General features: G+C 50.2%; 1 protein-coding gene across 1 annotated transcript in view; it reads right to left on the reverse strand.

Annotated features, from left to right (window-relative positions):
- Positions 1–7743, reverse strand: part of TBC1D10A (TBC1 domain family member 10A) — a 36980-nt gene extending 29237 nt beyond the window's left edge. Inside the window, exon 1 of the mRNA XM_039505306.1 lies at positions 7443–7743. Coding sequence (XP_039361240.1) covers positions 7443–7639 — 197 coding nt within the window. The 5' untranslated portion in view covers positions 7640–7743. The remainder of the gene's footprint in view (positions 1–7442) is intronic.
- Positions 7744–21039: the final 13296 nt, after the last annotated feature.

Genomic DNA, 21039 nt, shown 5'->3' on the forward strand with positions numbered 1-21039 from the left:
TCTGTTAGTCTATAAGGTGCCACAGGATTCTTTGCTGCTTCAACAGCCCTACTGACTGTTCTCAGCAGGAGTGTTGCTGATCAGGTCGCCTGGACGGGGAATTGAAAAGCCCAGAGCCAGCAGTGACAAATCTCCTGCCCCTGCATCAGGCATGCGGGTTCCTTTGCATCCTGGTGAGGGTAAGGGAACTCGAAATCCTGGACGTAGTACCTTCCAGAGGAGGTGATGCCTCACACTGCCTGATCCAGCACAAGGCACTTTTCATTGCCTTGGCTCCAGCTAGCAGAGCTATTGGAGCCGCCCATGTACCTTCCAGGTATGTCACAGCCACCTGCAGAAGCACTCCTTGACAGCTAGCTGATTCTGATGGAGGTTCATACAACTCAGCAGCCTCGATCACCGTCTCAGACCGAAAGCTCTTTGGTGCAGCTGGTACAGCGCTGAGCACACTGATGGCCAGAGGTCAGGCTCAAGGATGATTTTAAACAATGAGTTAACATCGGGGAGGGACAGCTCAGTGGTTTGCGCATTGGCCTGCTAAATCCAGGGTTGCGAGTTCAATCCTTGAGGGGGGCTATTTAGGGAACTGGGGTAAAAATTTGTCTGGGGATTGGTCCTGCTGTGAGCAGAGGGTTGGACTAGGTGACCTCCTGAGGTCCCTTCCAACCCTGACATTCTATGAACACCCTCCTACAGGCACACTGAATTCACAGCAGCATTGCGCCAGGATTCTCTCAACAAGAGGGAAAGGATCTAATGGGCTGCTGTTTAAAAAAAAAAAAGCCCCTGAGACCTTCCCCCTCCCATTACTACCTCGAGGCGGATGTGTGGGTATTAGGCATGCCCTTACTGCGCAAGAGGATACGTATACCTCCATTTTACAGATGGGAAAAGTCACTGCTCTGCCTGTTTCCCCAAGCCACAGTGAATCTGTGCCAGAACATGGACAAGAACCTGAGGGTCCTAACTCCCAGCTGTACCCACGAGACTGCGCTGCTTGGCATTTTCGAGAACTTTACACTCGCGTTCAGAGTACTAAGGATACACTCGCACCAAGGGGTTAAACAACCTTACCAGACGCCCTAGCTGCTGACTCTGTGCCAGACTAGAGCGGCCCTCTCGCTGACCCACTAGCCAACGGCGCAGCGGCACAAAACAAATGGGCTGCTAGCGGCTTATCGCATGCCCACAAATTACAGAGATGCCGATCACAGGTAGCTACGCAGCCAGCTAGAGGAACATGCTGTAATTTCCACTCCCGCCCCAAATGAGGTCACAACTAACAGATCCTGCCCGGCTCACTTTCTCTGGGTGTTGCCACAGAAATAACTCTGGAAACAATCACGCTGCAAAACCGGATTCCAATTAAAGTGGGGCAGGCAGAGCACATTCCTTAGCATTCTACAGCAGTCAGGGCCGTTCCATCTCTACAAGAGGTGCAGCCCGCAGCCTGCAACACTCCACCATTAGCAGAGGTCACAGTGCATGCTGGGATACGGAGTGCATCTCTGCTAAACAGGAGAGAATCAGCCTGTTCTATACAAACTAAATGCAGTCTTTGGGCTCCCAGCAAGCTGTCAATGCTGCCCCTCAGCTGGGCAAAGTTTGAGCAGCTCCTGAAGAAAGCTGAGTCAGAGTTAAGCAGCCAGACTTCCTAGTGGTAGATCAGCTGCAGGAGTTCGGGGGAGGGTGGGGTTCAGACAGGGAGCCGGTTTGCAGAATCTTTCTTCTGCAAGTGGGAGCCTTGACTGTCTGCTTCCCAATTACCGCAGCCCCTCTGGATCGCTTGTAAGAGCCAGAGGTTATTTTAACAGCTACAGATGTTCCGTTCCCCTCACAGGAAGCCAGAACCCACGGAAACCAGATGACAGGACAGTTTCCCCGATTACACTATGGCCAAAAATATACAGCCATCTAGTGCTCAGAATTCAAAACAGGCCTCAAGGTAGCCAGAAGTTGCCATCATGGATGAAAGGGGAACACACAGGCCTTGAAATTATTTACAAATTTAACAGAAGCCTCCTCTATTCCCGGCTTCCTCCAACAGGGCCAATACTTTACTGTTAAGACCCTCCTTGAGTTCACGCCATCCTCTCATGTAGGGCCCACCTCCTCTGTTCCTGCAGAGCCCCACCCGCGAGGGCGAGAGCACCTTCTCCTTCACAGCCTTTGTCCATCTCCCAACTTCTCCTATTCCATCTTTTCAAGGCTCGGCCCTTCTTTGCATTGCACGTGGGTGCACTTGGGAGCACTGTCCGCACAACAATACCAGCCACAACAGAGCTATCGCTGGAGCTTCACTAAGTCGCACATTTCTCTTAAAGCACTTGCAAGGAAGGATGGACGATCTAATGGTTAAAGCACAGGTCTGGGGTCAGGTGCCTGAGGTCTATGCCTGGTTCTGCGATCTTGGGCATGTTAAACCATCCGTTTGCAGAGTTGTCAGACAGCAATACAACTTCACAGGGGCAATGTGTGGCTTAGTCCATCTGTGTTTATAAAAAGGCTTGGAATTCCTCAGACTGAAGGAACTGGGCAAACATTATTAGGTACAAAGACAAGAACAGCATTGCTACATCTCAAAATTCAGTTGATGTGTGGTTACCACGGCCTTAAAGCTCACTCCATCAAACCACGGAGGACACTGTGTTACACTGTTATGCCAGCTAGCAACAGCAGCCAGCCTTAGGGAAAGGCAGAGCCTCCTGGACGCTTTAAATGTTGACCGTAAACGTTAAACATCAGTCCATCGGATGGCACTGGTGGTGAGCGAGCTAACGGGTGGCTGAGCTATGGATTCCTAGAAGTACTCTCCCAGCTAAGCCGACTACATCCACACACACCTACACAATGCCAGATGTAAGATCTTTAAGTCTTTGTTAAAGGAGGTTAGTGACATGACCCCTCTGCATCAGCGAAAGCATTCAGGGACCTGGATTCTAATTCCAGACTCCTACTGACTCACTTGTGTGACTTCAGGCAAGACACTTAATATCTATGCCCTAGTTCTCCAGACCTCTCATGCAGCACTGCCAGCCTTAAACACTCAAAAGTCAGGAGATTTTAAAAATAGTACGTTTGTGGGGGTTGTGTGTCTTCTGCTTTTGAAGCTTCTCCGCAACCTAGAGACTTATTTGAAAAACCAAAAGCTTAGATTCTCAGGTGATCACGTGACCCCAGAAGCAGGAGATTTAAGAAAAGCACAATGTGTCACAGAAGCTGGCAAAACACTGCCCGAGTGATGCATAAAGAACAGGAGTACTTGTGGCACCTTAGAGACTAACAAATTTATTTCAGCATGAGCTTTCGTGAGCTACAGCTCACTTCTTCGGATGCATAGAATGGAACACACAGACAGGAGATATTTATACATACAGAGAACATGAAAAGGTGGAAGTATGCATACCAACAGGCAGAGTCTAATCAATTGAGATGAGCTATCAGCAGCAGGAGAAAAAAAAACTTTTGAAGTGATAATTAAGATGACCCATAGAAGGCGTGAGGAGAACTTAACATAGGGAAATAGATTCAATTAGTGTAATGACCCAACCATTCCCAGTCTCTGTTTAAGCCGGAGTTAATTGTATCTAATTTGCATATTAATTCAAGTTCAGCACTCTCTTTGGAGTCTGTTTTTGAAGTTTTTTTGTTGCAAAATTGCCACCTTCAAGTCTGTCACTGAGTGGTTAGAGAGGTTGAAGTGTTCTCCCACTGGTTTTTGAATATTATGATTCCTGATGTCAGATGTGTGTCCATTTATTCTTTTGCGTAGAGACTGTCCGGTAGACTGTCCAGTAGTAGATATGCCGGTGAACGAGCCCCTGATGGCGTGGCTGATGTGATTAGGTCCTATGATGGTGTCACTTGAATAGATATGTGGACAGAGCTGGCATCGGGCTCTGTTGCAAGGATAGGTTCCTGGGTTAGTGTTTATGTTGTATGGTGTGCAGTTGCTGGTGAGTATTTGCCAGCTCTGTCCACATATCTATTCAAGTGACACCATCATAGGACCTAATCACATCAGCCACGCCATCAGGGGCTCGTTCACCTGCACATCTACCAATGTGATATATGCCATCATGTGCCAGCAATGCCCCTCTGCCATGTATACTGGCCAAACCGGACAGTCTCTACGCAAAAGAATTTTTCTCCTGCTGATAGCTCAATTGATTAGACTCTTCCTGTTGGTATGCATACTTCCACCTTTTCATGTTCTCTGTATGTATAAATATCTCCTGTCTGTGTGTTCCATTCTGTGCATCTGAAGAAGTGAGCTGTAGCTCACGAAAGCTCATGCTGAAATAAATGTGTTAGTCTCTAAGGTGCCACAAGTACTCCTGTTCTTTTTGCGGATACAGACTAACACGGCTGCTACTCTAACGAGTGATGCATGCGATTCTACCGGCCTTACAGGAGTGTCAAGGTGCCAGTTGTGTTTGCAAAGTAGGTGAAAGGTGCTACAAAAGGACAAAGTATTATTAGTTATTTATTTCTGATGTGTCAGAAATGAGAGGCTGTCCCTCCTGAAAAACAGCAGAGTATCACACAGGCTCCTTCAGCAAGATGGAGCGATCCACTCAGACCTTTTAAGGCAAGTAAAGCAGCTAGTTACCCAGATACAAGTAGGAAGGAACAGCCCATAGACATGGAAACGCTAACATCAATGGAGTTAAAAGTATGAGGGAGAGACACCCCTCAGGAAACCACTGCCAAGATGGGAACTGACCCTCACAGTGCAACTATCCACGCAGGAGTGCCAGCTCCAAGACAGAGGAAGTGACTGGCATCCATTCTGAGCAGGATCCTTTGACTGAAGGAGCTGCCCCGAAAGGCCAAGTACAAGCCAACTCCAGACCCCCTAAAGGTAGTGCCCCAACATACAACTTCTAAGGACACAGCAGGCTGGTTTCACGGCACCTGGGTTAGACATGCTGTCTCCCAAGGCAGGTCCTGGGAGGCTCCCATAGACTGGGAATTGCACTGAATTTCCCCTGAATGAGGGGCTGCATCGATACAAGGTGTAGCTAATGGAGACTGCTTGCCTTAGAGCAGGGGTGGGCAAACTTTCTGGCCCAAGGGCCACACTGGGGTTGCAAAACTGTATGGCGGTCCAGGGAGGGAAGGCTCCCAAACAGCCTGGCTCCCGCCCCCTCCCCACCCAGCCTGGATGTGGCCCATGGGCTGTAGTTTGCCCACCTCTGCCTTAGTGCATGACTGTCGGGCTTGATTCATGCTCTCTATTAGAGGGCTAAGAGGGGCTGCATAGTAAAACTGCAGGGGCCATGCTCTGACCACTCAAACTCTCCAGTACGAGCTCAATCAGGTACCCGCAATCAACCAGCCTTTTCCAATCCCAGCACCCAGACTGGAGATGGAAAGCACCTATTACACCACTGCAAGACCAGTGCCAGATTCATCCCTGCAGCAGGTTTCCACATAAGCTAGTGCTTTGTCCAGTCTAGTTTTAAAGCATCCCAACAGCTGGGGCTTCCGTCGCTTCCACTGGGCAATCAGCCAGGCTCATTCAGCCCCCTGAACTTTTATTTGGTGATGCTCTAACTCCTTTCAGTTCATCAGTCTCTTTTCTCGAAACAATGTGCTTAGAAGCAAGTTATAGTTCAAGAGCAGCTGGGCCCAAACTGTGCAGAAGGGCTGTCCCCTTCCTGCTCGGGGATGGTCTCTAGAAAAGCCCTGCAGACGCACACTGCAGAGTTAATAGGATCCATGCTTCCTCCAGTGCACTCTTCACTGATGTTTTACTTCCCCATTTTATAAACCAGGGCTGCCAAAGACAGCATGCTGCCTGTGGACCTGCAATCATGTTACAGATGTTACTGTCTGCCCCACGCTCCTTTTGTTTCCCACTCTCCCTCTCGACCAAGATATGAATCAAGGCTGGAAAGTTAGCAGGTTGGTTAGTTAGTCGGTCGGTCCTGGGATTGTGCTCTGGTTTCAGACAAGCTCCCGAGAGCCCCCTGCTCAAATAAAGCCAGGACAATCTTTGAGAAACAAGACAGCCCAGATCCTTTCCACTATCCAGAGCACAGGAGCGCCCAACTCCACTGGCAAGAAAGTTGGCGGGTGGGGTTCATGCTCCTTCACTCCTCCCCAAATACCAGAAGTGGTTGTTTATTTCCCTGGCTCTCACTTATCTCCTGTTACGTGCTCCAGACTACTTCTCCTTTGCAGGTATTTGTATGCGCTTTCACCACCCAGAGAAAACCTTGGTGCCGAGCCCCTTCTGCCCCTTCCCCTGGAGCCTGTGCCAGCCTCGCACCCAGGCCCTTCCGACTTCAGACCTTGCCAGACATAAGCCACCCTCCCACTCTTCAGTTACATACCCCCACCCCCTTCCTGGCCACTTATCCACCTTGGACCCTCCAGGGTTACATGGCCTCCAGTCAGACATGAACTCCCCACCCCCAAATGGGTAAGCCCCTTCCTAAGAAAGCCCCCCCAGTCACACACCCCCAACAACATCAGCCTCTGCCAATAGGGGGCAACATCCCCTCTCTTGCCCATCATGATCAGAAACAGAGGGAATCCCAGTTTCCCAGACCCAGCCCCCCCCGCATACACACACAAGGGGGCTTCTCCCTACTGACCAAAGGGGAACAGGTCTCAGGAGGAGCCCTGGCCACAGAGAGAGCAGAGAGTGACCCTGTGTGGGGGAGTGTCTTGGGGGTATGGGCAGGCTTGGGGTGACCAAGAACAGAAGTCCCTCATGTGCAAGCGGCAAGGCCCACCCAGAACCACCCCAGGACAATGCTGAGGGCAGCATGGGGGTCCTATTGGGGTCCAGGAAAGTGCTCCCCGCAGGAGTCTCCCTCGGGGAAGAGGCTGAGCAGAGTGTAGGGGTCCACCAGGTGAGGCAGAAAGGGTTTTCTCCCAGGACCAGTACTCTCTGCTCCTCAGCATTTGGCAGGGTGGAGGGGGGGGTTCAGGGGATGGCACCAGAACGGGGGAGAGAAGAGCTCTTCTGCCACCACGAAGTACTACTCCTCACCTGCCCGAGGCTTCCAGTTTGGGGGGGCAACGCTGCCCCTCCCACAAACGACACTCATGTTAAGGAGTGGGGGCATGGCCGCCTGGCTCCAGCAATGGTGCCCCCCTTTCCCTCCCGAGTAGGAAGTCCGAGCACTCGCGGCCCCTTTGCACGCTGGGGAGGGGGATCCCCGTGACGATGGAGGGGGGATCCCGGGACTCCTGCCCCCTGAGCAGGAGGGGGGGCGAGAGGGGGTCCCGGCCGGATGGGGGCGCCCGGCCCCAGGTGTGTGTGTGTCCCGGCGCGGGGGGGTCCCGGCCGGATGAGGGGGGGTCCCGGCCCCAGCTGTGTATGTGTCCTGGCCTGGCGGGATCCTGGAAGTATGAGGGGAGGTTCCGGCCGGATGCGGGGGAAGCGGGGGGGTCCCGGCCGGATGAGGGGGGGTCCCGGCACTCACGGCCCCTCGGCGCTCTGGCTGCCCACGATGAAGCCGAACTTGTCCACGCGCCGCTCCCCGCCGCCGCCGCCGTTGATCTCGGAGTCGGAGCCCAGCGAGCTCAGCTCGTCCCCGACGCCCGCCTCCCCTGCGGCCCCGGCCAGGCTCTCGCGGCTCCCGGGCGCGCCCAGCCCATTCGCCCCACGGCTCTTCGCCATCCCGCCTGCCCGGTCCCGGCTCCGGCCCTGGCCCTCCGCGGCCGGGGAGAGGCCGCTGCACGCCGGCCGCCGCCGCAGCGCCCCCGCCCCCGGCCAATGGGCGTGGCCCGGAGCAGCCGGCGCCCCACCCCGATGTGCCCATTGGGTGATAGCGACTAAGGGGGCGGGTTCGCTTGACCCGCTCTGCACACGCCTCCTCAGCCACTACCAGCCAGTAGGAGAGCAGGGCTCGCCTCTGCAGGACTCTGATTGGTCACTCTCAGAGGGACCCGCCCCATCACTCACTAATCGGGGTGTCAATCAACAAACCTTCCATCCCCTCTCCGTCATCAACCAGCGGGGTGCCCCCGGCTAACAGCGAGGGCTGGGGGCGGGGCTAGAGGTGCATGTGGGCGGGAGCGGCTGTGAATGGCTGGTGCGCAGGGGCCCCTGCAGAAAACCGTCTCTGAAATGCAGCCGCCTCTGGGGTGGGCCCTGGCAGCTGTTGAACAGCAGGGGAAGAGAGCAGCTGAAACTGGGGGGGGGAGGAGGAGGAGGTGATTCCTTGGCTCGGGTGGTTTTGGGTTGGACCCAGTGGCGTCACCCCTGACACGTCAGAAGTAGCATTTACAAGCCAATACATTCTGAAAAGGAAACCTCTGGAAATCAGCCGCACCTGCTCTTAGTAGCTGAGCCCTGAATTCTAGGGTCTGAGCGGCCCTCTGCCAGGAACGGTGATGGGGAAAGGACTAGGAGTCAGGAGAGCCGGATGCTGCCCCTCGCCACTAACTGTGCTATGTGTTCCTACAGGTCAACTCGTTCTAACACCTGGCCGCCTGGCCCGGCTGTTGTCAGGCTAAATGAGTATTTGGGTTTGGAAGGTGCTGCGAAATACATCAGTAACATGATGTTGTTATCTCTAGGCAGCCTGAGCTGAGGCTTTGGCAGCACGCCAGTTGGAACAGAAAACATCAGTGTGGGGAGGGGAACTTGAGATTTCACTGTCTGTAATTTGAGCCTTAAAGGGGGTGAGAGACAATACCTCATCCTGTGGCAACCCCTTTAGTCAGTTCAGAAATGCCATTCACAGCCTAGCCCCCCTAAACTGGCAGGATTTACTGCTGTCTGAACACGGGAGTGGAGATAATACAAGGGAAATCAGGGGGTGGGGCCAGAGGATTTCCCACTTCTCCCCAAGAAAAGCAGAAGTTCCAACAATTGCATAGTTAAAGTAGGGCAGGGAAGGAAAGGGATGGAAGCAGGGAATTGTTAAGGGGAAACAATGCCCAGATCCACCAAAATCTTATGGCACTCTGGAGAGACTCTTCCTTTCACCTTATCCCCAGTGGACTCGTGTTTTGCTCCTGAGGCCTTGATCTTCTTCCCAGTCCCAAGTAAAGAAAGCTCAACTTGCCCACCCCAAGAAGCCTCTGGAATCCTGCTCCTCCCCGACTGATTCCTTGCTGCCTGGAGGCCAAGCCTCTTGTGGGAATTGCCTGACAAAGATCCACTCTGGGCTAGGATCAAAGTCCAGCAGGTCCTTTAAAGTTTTACAGTCGTGGATAGAGAATAAAGTCCTTGTTTGTGTTCAGAGGACCCTCCCCTAGAGCAGTTCTTCTAGGGCTGATTAAAAAGATACACACAAATGAGCACTGAGTGGCTTGTACCATGTGCTCTCTTTGGATGCCAGCCCAAGTGCCTCCAGGGAAAAGGCTGCAAACTAATGGCTTAGATGAATTCAAGTCAGTCTATGAAGTTGAGTTTTTTGGTGCCAGCCCTGGAGTCCCCAGAGTCATGCAGCAGAGCAAGTCCCTCCTCTACCCTGCCACACCCTAGTCTCTAGGGACTAATCCTGCATATGAGAAGTCCGTTCAATTTCCATGACATTTTGATCTCCTGAGACTACCACCCAATTGCTAATTAGCACTCACTGGGGGTGTCCATCTGTCTTCCCCTGTTTCCATTCGCATAGGCCCAGGCGTATTACACAGCTCCCCTCTTTCTCACAGCTCCCAAGTCAGGCATGGTGGGAGGACAGTGCTGGGTGCTCTCATTCCCCCACACCCAGGCCAGAGGAGGTAGATTGCCTAATATCGGAGCTCCCATGTACACCCTTCTTGCTCTGGGGCTGGTGCAGGTGGAGCCATGTAAGCACAGATCAGAGCTGCAGCCAGCTGCTAGTGCCCTCTCCTCCCCTCTTAAATCAAGTACCTGGCAGAGGATGGGATGGCTGGGGCAGAAGTGCCCTTTTACTGCTCCCAGACTTTGAGTCAGGCCGCTACCCTCCTCTCAGTGGGGACAGCGACAGTGGCTGGCTGGGAGCCAGCCAGAGCTCTGTGGGGCTGCAGAGGCTCCCCAATGCCCCTGGTGTAGGCATTACGTGGCCAGCTCAGGGGGCACTGCTGGGGCTGGCTGTGAAATGCTGCCGTGAATGATTCCACAAGGTGCAAGACTGGAAAATCAGGGCCTGGGGCCAGATCTGGACAGGGAACTTGCAAATTCAAGGAACTTTCCATTTCCGAGACTAAGTGCAGGAATCAGAGTGAAAGTCTCTGGCTAGTGTGATACAGGAGGTCAGAAATGATCACAACGGACCTTTCTGGCCTTGGAATCTCTATAAGTAAAACACCACCATGGATCCCTTACCATCCCTCCCCCCGACCTTGGGCAATGAGAGTCTGTAATCACTGGCTGTAATTAATACATACAACAGTCCTTTAATCAAAACTGCAACTTCAGCGAATGGGAGCTTGTGCATTTCTATAGCCCAAGGTTAGGTTAGTTTTTATGCGATTCTTTCCCCTAACCCACTGTGATAGGTCAAGTTCAAAGCATCTGTGTGAAGCAATGTTTCTCACCATCCTAAACCTTTTAGGGTTGATATTAACAAGTGTGTTTCTGAAAGTTGTGATGCTTTAAAAGCACAAGGGCAGCTCAAATCTGGCCCCAAATTTTACTTGAAAATAAGCTTTTACAAAACTGAAGCCAATTGGAAATGTTTCCATCTGTTTTCTCCACTTCACATTCCAATGGAAATTGGCTTTTTTGTCTATTAACCAGCAAAGATCCCCCCACAGAGTGTAGGCATGCCAAACATTGTGGCTTTGTGTTAATGCATCAGAACCTGACAGCAAAATTGACTGTAAACCATAAGGAAACCAGTGTTGCCAACTCATGTTTTTGGGAGGAGGGATAGCTCAGTGGTTTGAGCATTGGCCTGCTAAATCTAAGGTTGTGGGTTCAATCCTTGAGGGCCCTCTTGGGGGGATTAGTCCTGCTTTGAGCAGGGGGTTGGATGAGATGATCTCCTGAGGTCCCTTCCAACCCTGATAGTCTATGTGATTTTACTGCAAGTCTTGTGATATCTGAAAGTTTTCTTAAAGCCTCAGCTCCAGGATTCATGTGATTACATGAGAATTTCAGCTGTCATTTAATAAAAGGGTAAATTTCTAGCCCCCATGGTTGCAGAGAAAAACATGGAGACATGGACCTAAAGGCTATGACACTAGAAGACAAACAAAAGACCCCAAAGTTATTATTTGTTAAATCCCATGGTTTCCAAGTCAATCTCATGATTTTGGAGGAGCTGACTCGTGATTTTTGACCCCTTGGGCTTGCTAGTGCTGGGAAGCGGATTGAACTATTCTTGGTGTCCAAGCAGAGGGAAATGTAAAAAGGAAACAAGGGGAATTAATGACAAAAATGTAATTAATTTTCAAAAATTAATTGTGCTAACAACCTACAGCTTTGTAACATAGCTAAGAAAAGCTGCTTGGTTTTTGTTTTTTTAATTATTATTTTCTGTTTGTATTGCAGTAGGGCCTAAAGGCACCAGTCAGGGATCAGGGTCGCCTTGTGCCAGGTCCTGCACACGCAATGAGAAAAAGATAGTCTCTGACAAAAAATACTCATGACTGATTGAGGAAGGGATAGCTCAGTGGTTTGTCCATTAGCCTGTTTAAACCCAGGCTTGTGAGTTCAATCCTTGGTGGGGGCATCTAAGGCAGAATTAGTGCTTGGTGCTGCTAGCAAAGGCAGGGGGCTAGACTCAATGAACTCCCAGTTCTAGGAGATAGTATATCTCTAAATTATATTTTAACCTGACACTTTAAATGAGTGAGCCCTCCCAGGTTCAAAACCTGTAAATGCTGCATCAGTGCTCACGCTAGACTGAGAATAAGAATGTATACTAGGGCTAGGTTTAAGCACGCCTACTCCCCCCCACACACACATACACACCCCCAATGTGGTTCTCCAGGGTCACAATGATTATCAAGTGCATGATTTTACAAAAACGGAGACGTAGGCTTGTGCCCACAATAGAGCACTGGGGTTCAGACCTGCCTGAGTTAGCAGTGAAAGACAGACGCACTTATCAATGTAGAGAACAATGATATGAATTTGAAGACATTTGGACCTCTTTTCTTGACACCTTTGGACAAGGAATGCTGAGATAGCACATAATGCCAAACTTCCATATGACCAGTCTGCATTTTCCCTCCCTCTTCCCTCTTTTGCTCATTTGTAGCTGTCTTTTGAAAATATTTTTTGCTATTGTTAACACCTCCACCCTAAACTTATAGATTGTCTGATTTTGTATTGTCTGGTCTTGCACCTTTGGCAAGTGGTAAAGTTGCATGATTGCACCATTTTATTGGCTATCCTGTGAAATGGGCAGTATTCGGTAACATACACAGTCGTTTATCCTTTTGTATTTTGTATTGTTTGTTTCTTTATGAAAATTAATTAAAAAATTAACCACACACACCAAGAGAATGTGTAATAGGATCACAGATCAGTATCACACTCGCAGGGCTCTAGCGGCATGGTGGGGGGGGCTAACACCAGCCCAGGGGATTGCTTTCAATGACAACTGAAGCACGCGTGCAATGAGTTTGAGGTTATCAGCCTAGTCCCACATGAGTCTGAGTCTCAAAACCCTTTTCAAGTTATCTTTCGTACCTGTTTCGTTCCGGGAGTGGTGGGGGTGGGGAGGTGTCTGGGTGAGGAGTCTCAAGGTAGAGAGCAAGATTAGGGGGTCTGGGTCCAGCTCCATATTCCCAATGGCAGGACAAAATGCCCAACAGGTGGCAAGGGAGAAGCTGGGGCAAGTTGGAGTAGCTAAGCCCTTGCTGAGCCTTTCCACCTTTTAAGACATGGAAATACTTGTGTCCCGTTTACCAAAGTACTTCCCTGTTCCTCAGGACTCCGAACCCTGCACAGTCATGAATGGATTTATCCTCACACCACTGCTGAGAGGCAGGGCAGGGATCCCCAATTTACCAGTGGGGAGCAGGGTTCTTAACTCCCATGGAAATCAATGGAAGTGAGGCACCTAAATACCAAAGAGACTTGCCCAGCAGGCCAGGGTCTCAGCCGTGAATTGAACCCAGGTTTCCTGAGTACAATTCCAGACCAATGAACCGTCCTTCCTCCCTCTACCCATTAGGTTTTGAAAAAGCCTCTCTCCCCTGCCCCCCTACATGGGGCCTAACCTGAAACCAGCAAGGGAAAGAACCCTGCACAATAAGATCAACAGGGGTGGAACCAGACTGAAGATGAGGTGGAATCCAAATCTCTGGAGTCCTTCAGCTGTGATAAGGAGTCATGGGAAGGATACGTGAGAGCTCAGTAGAAACTAGGGAGGAGGCTGGGCTAGTTCAGTGGCTTGTAAGCCTTTTGGGCCCTGCTGTCTCCCATCCAACTGCATGTGATCTGATCTATAGTTACACTCTAGGTTGTTACATTTTACAGCATATGAACATAGAATCATAGAATATCAGGGTTGGAAGGGACCTCAGGAGGTCATCTAGTCCAACCCCCTGCTCAAAGCAGGACCAACCCCAACTAAATCATCCCAGCCAGCCAGGGCTTTGTCAAGCAGAGAGGCAAACAGAAGGAGTTTGCCTGGGATCTGTCTGAGCAGAGGTACGCTAAGTGCTGCATTAGGGGGACTGCGCTGGTGAGTATCTGAGTGTCTGTTGAGGGGACAGTTTGGCAGTTTGACCGTGTGCTAGATTGTTTGATTGCTTGTTTGAACAGTGTGAATTGGGAATGCTTTGTTCCAGCTGGGCCTGACTGTTATAAAAAGGCAGACAGCTGCGAACCAACTGAGCAGCGAACAGCAGAGAGGCAAACAGAAGGAGTTTGCCTGGAGAGAGCCTACTGAGGCTCCCCTCTCGCAGGTTTCTCTGAGTAGCTTCTGCCACAAGTAAGGAAGCTCTTAGAAGGAAGAGACTATGGATGCTGAGTGATCCGCTGTTGTGACCTGCACAGGATGCGCCATGTTCGTCTTCCTTCCACAGGATAGAAGCGACTTTGTCTGTACAAAGTGCAAGCTGTTCTCCATATTGGAAGAGAAGATTCAAGGTCTGGAGAAACGAATATCAACCCTGCATTCCATAAAAGAAAATGAGGATTTCCTGGATCGACGTCAGGATCAGCTTCAGCAGGCACAATGTTCTGAAGATTCAGAGCAGGCTACGCAGCGGGGACAGAAGGCCAGCGAGGATAATTGGCGGCATGTGACTTCCAGAAGAGGAAAGAGTACCAGAAACGTCCATGTACCCATAACACAGATGCAGGTGAGCAACCGTTTTCATGTTCTCTCCGCAGGTACTAGTGCAGAGAGTGGAGTGGATGATACATCTGAGGGAACAGAGCAGAAGGAGACTCCACTGATTGGAAGGCATGAGATGCACCATCCTAGGGATGGGGGTTCCACGACCACCACTCCCAAGAGGAGGAGGAGGGTGGTGGTGGTCGGGGACTCTCTCCTCAGGGGGACTGAGTCATAGAATCATAGAATCTCAGGGTTGGAAGGGACCTCAGGAGGTCATCTAGTCCAACCCCCTGCTCAAAGCAGGACCAAACCCAACTAAATCATCCCAGCCAGCTTTGTCAAGCCTGACCTTAAAAACCTCTAAGGAAGGAGATTCCACCACCTCCCTAGGTAACCCATTCCAGTTCTTCACCACCCTACTAGTGAAAAAGGTTTTCCTAATATCCAACCTAAACCTCCCCCTCTGCAACTTGAGACCATTGCTCCTTGTTCTGTCATCTTCTACCACTGAGAACAGTCTAGATCTAGTCATCTATCTGCCACCCTGACCGGGAAAACCGAGAGGTATGCTGCTTGCCAGGGGCTAGGATTCATGATGTGACGGAGAGACTGCCGAGACTCATCAAGCCCTCAGATTGCTACCCCTTCCTGCTTCTCCACGTGGGCACCAATGATACTGCCAGGAATGACCTTGAGCTTATCACTGCAGACTACGTGGCTCTGGGAAGAAGGATAAAGGAGTTTGAGGCACAAGTGGTGTTCTTGTCTATCCTCCCTGTGGCAGGAAAAGGCCAGGGTAGAGATCGTCGAATCATGGAAGTCAACGAATGGCTACGCAGATGGTGTCGGAGAGAAGGGTTTGGATTCTTTGACCATGGGATGGTCTTCCAAGAAGAAGGATTGCTAGGCAGAGACGGGCTCCACCTCACGAAGAGAGGGAAGAGCATCTTTGCAAGCAGGCTGGCTAACCTAGTGAGGAGGGCTTTAAACTAGGTTCACCGGGGGAAGGAGACCAAAGCCCCGAGGTAAGTGGGGAAGTGGGATATCAGGAGAAAGCACAAGTGCAAGAGGGGAGGGCTCCTGCCCCATACTGGGACACCAGGACAATCAGGGAGTTATCTTACATGCCTATACACAAATGCAAGAAGCCTGGGGAACAAGCAGGGAGAACTAGAAGTCCTGGCACAGTTAAGGAATTATGATGTAATTGGAATAACAGAGACTTGGTGAGATAACTCACATGATTCGAGTACTGTCATGGATGGATATAAACTGTTCAGGAAGGATAGGCAGGGCAGAAAAGGTGGGGGAGCTGCGTTGTATGTAAGAGAGCAGTATGACTGCTCAGAGCTCCAGTATGAAACTGCAGAAAAACCTGAGAGTCTCTGGATTAAATTTAGAAGTATGAACAACAAGGGTAATGTCATGGTGGGAGTCTGCTACAGACCACCAGACCAGGGGGATGAGGTGGACGAGGCTTTCTTCCAGCAACTAACAGAAGTTGCTAGATCACAGGCCCTGGTTCTCATGGGTGACTTTAATCACCCTGATATCTGCTGGGAGAGCAATACAGTGGTGCACAGACAATCCAGAAAGTTTCTGGAAAGCGTAGGGGACAATTTCCTGGTGCAAGTGCTGGAGGAACCAACTAGGGGAAAAGCTCTTCTTGACCTGCTGCTCACAAACAGGGAAGAAATAGTAGAGGAAGCAATAGTGGATGGGAACCTGGGAGGCAGTGACCATGAGATGGTCGAGTTCAGGATCCTGACACAAGGAAGAAAGGAGAGCAGTAGAACAGAGACCCTGGACTTCAGAAAAGCAGACTTTGACTCCCTCAGGGAACTGATGGGCAAGGTCCCCTGGGAGAATAACATGACGGGGAAAGGAGTCGAGGGAAGCTGGCTGTATTTTAAAGAAACCTTATTGAGGTTGCAGGAACAAACCATCCCGATGTGTAGGAAGAAAAGTAAATATGGCAGGCGACCAGCTTGGCTTAACAGTGAAATCCTTGCTCGTCTTAAACACAAACAAACAGCTTACAAGAAGTGGAAGATTGGACAAATAACCAGGGAGGAGTATAAAAGTATTGCTCAGGCATGCAGGTGTGAAATTAGGAAGGCCAAATCACACTTGGAGTTGCAGCTAGCCGGAGATGTTAGGAGTAACAAGAAGGGTTTCTTCAGGTATGTTGGCAACAAGAAGAAAGTCAAGGAAAGTGTGGGCCCCTTGCTGAATGAGGGAGGGAACCTAGTGACGGAGGATGTGGAGAAAGCTAGTGTACTCAATGCTTTTTTTGCCTCTGTCTTCACAGACAAGGTCAGCTCCCAGACAGCTGCACTCTGTAGCACGGTATGAGGAGGAGGTGACCAGCTCTCTGTGGAGAAAGAAGTAGTTCGGGACTATTTAGAAAAGCTGGACGAGCACAAGTCCATGGGGCCGGATGCACTGCATCCGAGGGTGCTAAAGGAGTTGGCCGATGAGATTGCAGAGCCATTGGCCATTATCTTTGAAAACTCATGGTGATCGGGGGAGGTCCCGGATGACTGGAAAAAAGCTAATGTAGTGCCCATCTTTAAAAAAGGGAAGAAGGAAGATCCAGGGAACTACAGGCCAGTCAGCCTCACCTCAGTCCCTGGAAAAATCATGGAACAGGTCCTCAAGGAATCAATCCTGAACCACTTAAAGGAAGGAAAAGTGATCAGGAACAGTCAGCATGGATTCACCAAGGGCAAGTCATGCCTGACTAACCTAATTGCCTTCTATGATGAGATAACCAGCTCTGTGGATGAGGGGAAAGCAGTGGATGTGCTATTTCTGGACTTTAGCAAAGCTTTTGATACAGTCTCCCACAGTATTCTTGCCAGCAAGTTAAAGAAGTCTGGGCTGGACGGTAAGGTGGATAGAAAACTGGCTAGATGGTCGGGCTCAACGGGTAGTGATCAATGGTTCCATGTCTAGTTAGCAGCCGGTATCAAGTGGAGTGCCCCAAGGGTCAGTGCTGGGGCCGATTTTGTTCAATATCTTCATTAACGATCTGGAGGATGGTGTGGACTGCACCCTTAGCAAGTTTGCAGATGACACTAAACTGGGAGGAGTGGTTGATACGCTGGAGGGTAGGGATAGGATACAGAGGGACCTAGACAAATTAGAGGATTGGGCCAAAAGAAATATGATGAGGTTCAACAAGGACAAGTGCAGAGTCCTGCACTTAGGACGGAAGAATCCCATGCACTGTTACAGACTAGGGACCGAATGGCTGGGTAGCAGTTCTGCAGAAAAGGACCTAGGGGTTACGGTGGATGAAAAGCTGAATATGAGTCAACAGTGTGCCCTTGTTGCCAAGAAGGCTAATGGCATTTTGGGTTGTATAAGTAGGGGCATTTCCAGCAGATCGAGGGATGTGATCATTCCCCTCTATTCAGCACTAGTGAGGCCTCATTTGGAGTACTGTGTCCAGTGTTGGGCCCCATACTACAAGAAGGATGTGGATAAATTGAAGAGAGTCCAGCGGAGGGCAACAAAAATGATTAGGGGGCTGGAGCACATGACTTATGAGGAGAGGCTGAGGGAACTGAGATTGTTTAGCCTGCAGAAGAGAAGAATGAGGGGGGATTTGATAGCTGCTTTCAACTACCTGAAAGGGGGTTCCAAAAGAGGATGGATCTAGACTGTTCTCAGTGGTAGAAGATGACAGAACAAGGAGCAATGGTCTCAAGTTGCAGAGGGGGAGGTTTAGGTTGGACATTAGGAAAAACTTTTTCACTAGTAGGGTGGTGAAGCACTGGAATGGGTTACCTAGGGAGGTGGTGGAATCTCCTTCCTTAGAGGTTTTTAAGGTCAGGCTTGACAAAGCCCTGGCTGGGATGATTTAGTTGGGTTTGGTCTTGCTTTGAGCAGAGGGTTGGACTAGATGACCTCCTGAGGTCCCTTCCAACCCTGAGATTCTATGATTCTAAGCTGGGCCTTAAAAACCTCTAAGGAAGGAGGTTCCACCACTTCCCTAGGTAACCCATTCCAGTGCTTCACCACCCTACTAGTGAAATAGTGTTTCCTAACATCCAACCTAGTCCTCCCCCACTGCAACTTGAGATCATTGCTTCTTGTTCTGTCATCTGCCACCACTGGGAACAGTCTAGCTCCATCCTCTTTGGAACCCTCCTTCAGGTAGTTGAAAGCAGCTATCAAATCCCCCCTCACTCTTCTCTTCTGCAGACTAAATATCCCCCATTCCCTCAGCCTCTCCTCGTAAGTCATATGCCCCAGCCCTCTAATCATTTTAGTTGCCCTCTGCTGGACTTTCTCCAATTTATCCACATCCCTTCTGTAGTGGGGGCGGGGGGGACCAAAACTGGATGCAATACTCCAGATGTGGCCTCACCAGTGCCGAATAGAGGGGAATAATTACTCCCCTCAATCTGCTGGCAATGCTTCTACTAATACAGCCCAATATGCCATTGACCTTTTTGGCAACGAGGGCACACTGCTGACTCATATCCAGCTTCTCGTCCACTGTAATCCCCAGGTCCTTTTCTGCACAGCAGAGCAGAGCAGTTAGATAAAACGATAATCTTCTTGCTGGAAGGTTGCAATGTAACATGACTTTGTTTCATCGAATTCCAAACAATAACACATAAGAACCCAAAAATAGAGAGAGAGACAAAGCAGGCTGCTCCCTAAAACAGAGAGGCACAATCACCACACCTTACTCTAGGCTGGCTGGCTGGCTGCAGACTGACTCTGATCGCAGGCTACTCATCCCCAGCCTGCAAGCAGGACTGGGAAACCCCCTGATAATCTGAAGAAGGAGATCATAATTTAACCACAGTTTTCAACACACCACAAGTTTGTTCTTGAGAGTCTAAGGGCAGATCTACACTACAGCCAGGATCGACCCCGTGGTAACTTGACCTAAGGTACGTTGATCCCGACGTTATTCACATAGCTGGAGATGCTTAGCGTAGGTCGACTTACCGCAGTACTGTAGACATAGTTTAAGATCTGGAACATCCTTAAGTGCATTGTGGAGTGGAAGCCAATACATTTGGATGGGGAGAGGCAGTATCACATTGGGGCCCATCTCCACAGGTTACTATTGAATTAGAAGCAGCAAAGAATCCTGTGGCACCTTATAGACTAACAGGCGTTTTGCAGCATGAGCTTTCGTGGGTGAAGACTTGCATCCGACGAAGTGGGTATTCACCCACGAAAGCTCATGCTGCAAAACGTCTGTTAGTCTATAAGGTGCCACAGGATTCTTTGCTGCTTTTACAGATCCAGACTAACACGGCTACCCCTCTGATTATTGAATTAGAGTGGAGGAGACTAGAACATCAGCCACAAAAGGCTGATGTGCCAGTACAGGGCTGAGAACCTGCGGCTAGGAACCAATGGAGTTAAATGATTTCTGTGACCTTCCTCCAACCTAACAATCTAGAGTCATTGAACTCACAACTAGAAGAGAATTATGGAGTTTGCCTGGGCTGATCCAAAGGTCTCTCAAACCACAGACCCCACATCTAAGGTTTATCTACCCCGAAAAGTTATATCGACCTAGCTACGGTGGTCAGTAGTGTGAAAGAACCACACTCCTAACTGACATAGCTATCCCAACACAACCCCAGTGTAGACACCATTGTGTTGACCAAAGAAGGCAGACAGCTACCATCATTCAGGATGCGGCATTCCTACGCTGACAGAAAATCTCCTTCTGTTGGTATAGGTTGTATCTACACTGGAGGGCCCTGCCTGGGTAGGCTATGTAACACAGATATAGCCTTACCAGAGACGGTGCCTGTGGAAAACGCTGTCTTGTTGACCCCATCTCCCTTCCCAATTCCCATTCACTATCATTATCCCCACCAAGCAGACCAACCTTCTCCTCCCCAGATGTCCTCCCCTGCATTTGTGCAGGGGCGGCTCCAGGCATCAGCGCACCAAGCATGTACCTGGGGCGGCCTGCCAGTCGCCATGAGGGTGGCAGTCAGGCTGTCTTCGGTGGCGTTTCTGCGGGAGGTCCGCCAGTCCCGCGGCTTCAGTGGCAATTTGGTGGTGGGTACACCGAAGGCGTGGGACTGGTGGACCTCCCGCAGGCATGCCGCCGAATCCGCATTACCAGTGGACCTCCCGCAGGCATGCCGAAAGCTGCCTGACTGCCATGCTTGGGGTGGCAAAATGCACTCCCTGCCCGCAGCCCATTTGTTGTCATCTGGACCCATCTCCCATCCCATGTGCAGTTGCCAGGGCCAACTTTCCCACCTATTTGTGATTGCACAGACTCCCCTTCCCCCCCACCCCGCTCCCATTCATGACCCACTTCCCCTCTCATTCCAGGTGTGAAACTGATAGACTGGTCAACTTGTGTGTGACCCATAACAACATAACAGGAGGTCCTGAAATGATAAACAAGGCCATTCCTTGTAGATGGCTATCAAAGCCCTGTTAAGTAGCCTAGAATCTTTAATATGTGTGCCTGTATTGTTAGAGAACCAAAGATGCTACTGCATTTGTCTGTTTTTGCCTATATCTTGATAGAAGTTAACAGTGTGAGGTAATTAGATTGCAGATGCTAAAATTCTGTTCTTGTCTCTCAATGCTTCATTACTGTATTCTATTGCTTCAGAAATCAAAAGGGGATATTATCATTTAGATGGGACTTGTGCTGTAATAATATTATTGTCCTAATCTTTCCTCCAAACTTGTAATTCTACATAGCAAACTACCTGTGAGCTGTTTTTGTAATTTTAATGGCTTCCTGTATTGTCTGAGGAAGGACTCACTGACTAGAACAAACTGTCCATTCACTTCCATCAAAGCCACGTAGGGTGAGATTACCTGTCAGCACCCCACTGGCTTCAACTAT

This window comes from Mauremys reevesii, linkage group 18 (genome assembly GCF_016161935.1).
Source record: "Mauremys reevesii isolate NIE-2019 linkage group 18, ASM1616193v1, whole genome shotgun sequence".
Lineage (NCBI taxonomy): Eukaryota > Metazoa > Chordata > Testudines > Geoemydidae > Mauremys > Mauremys reevesii.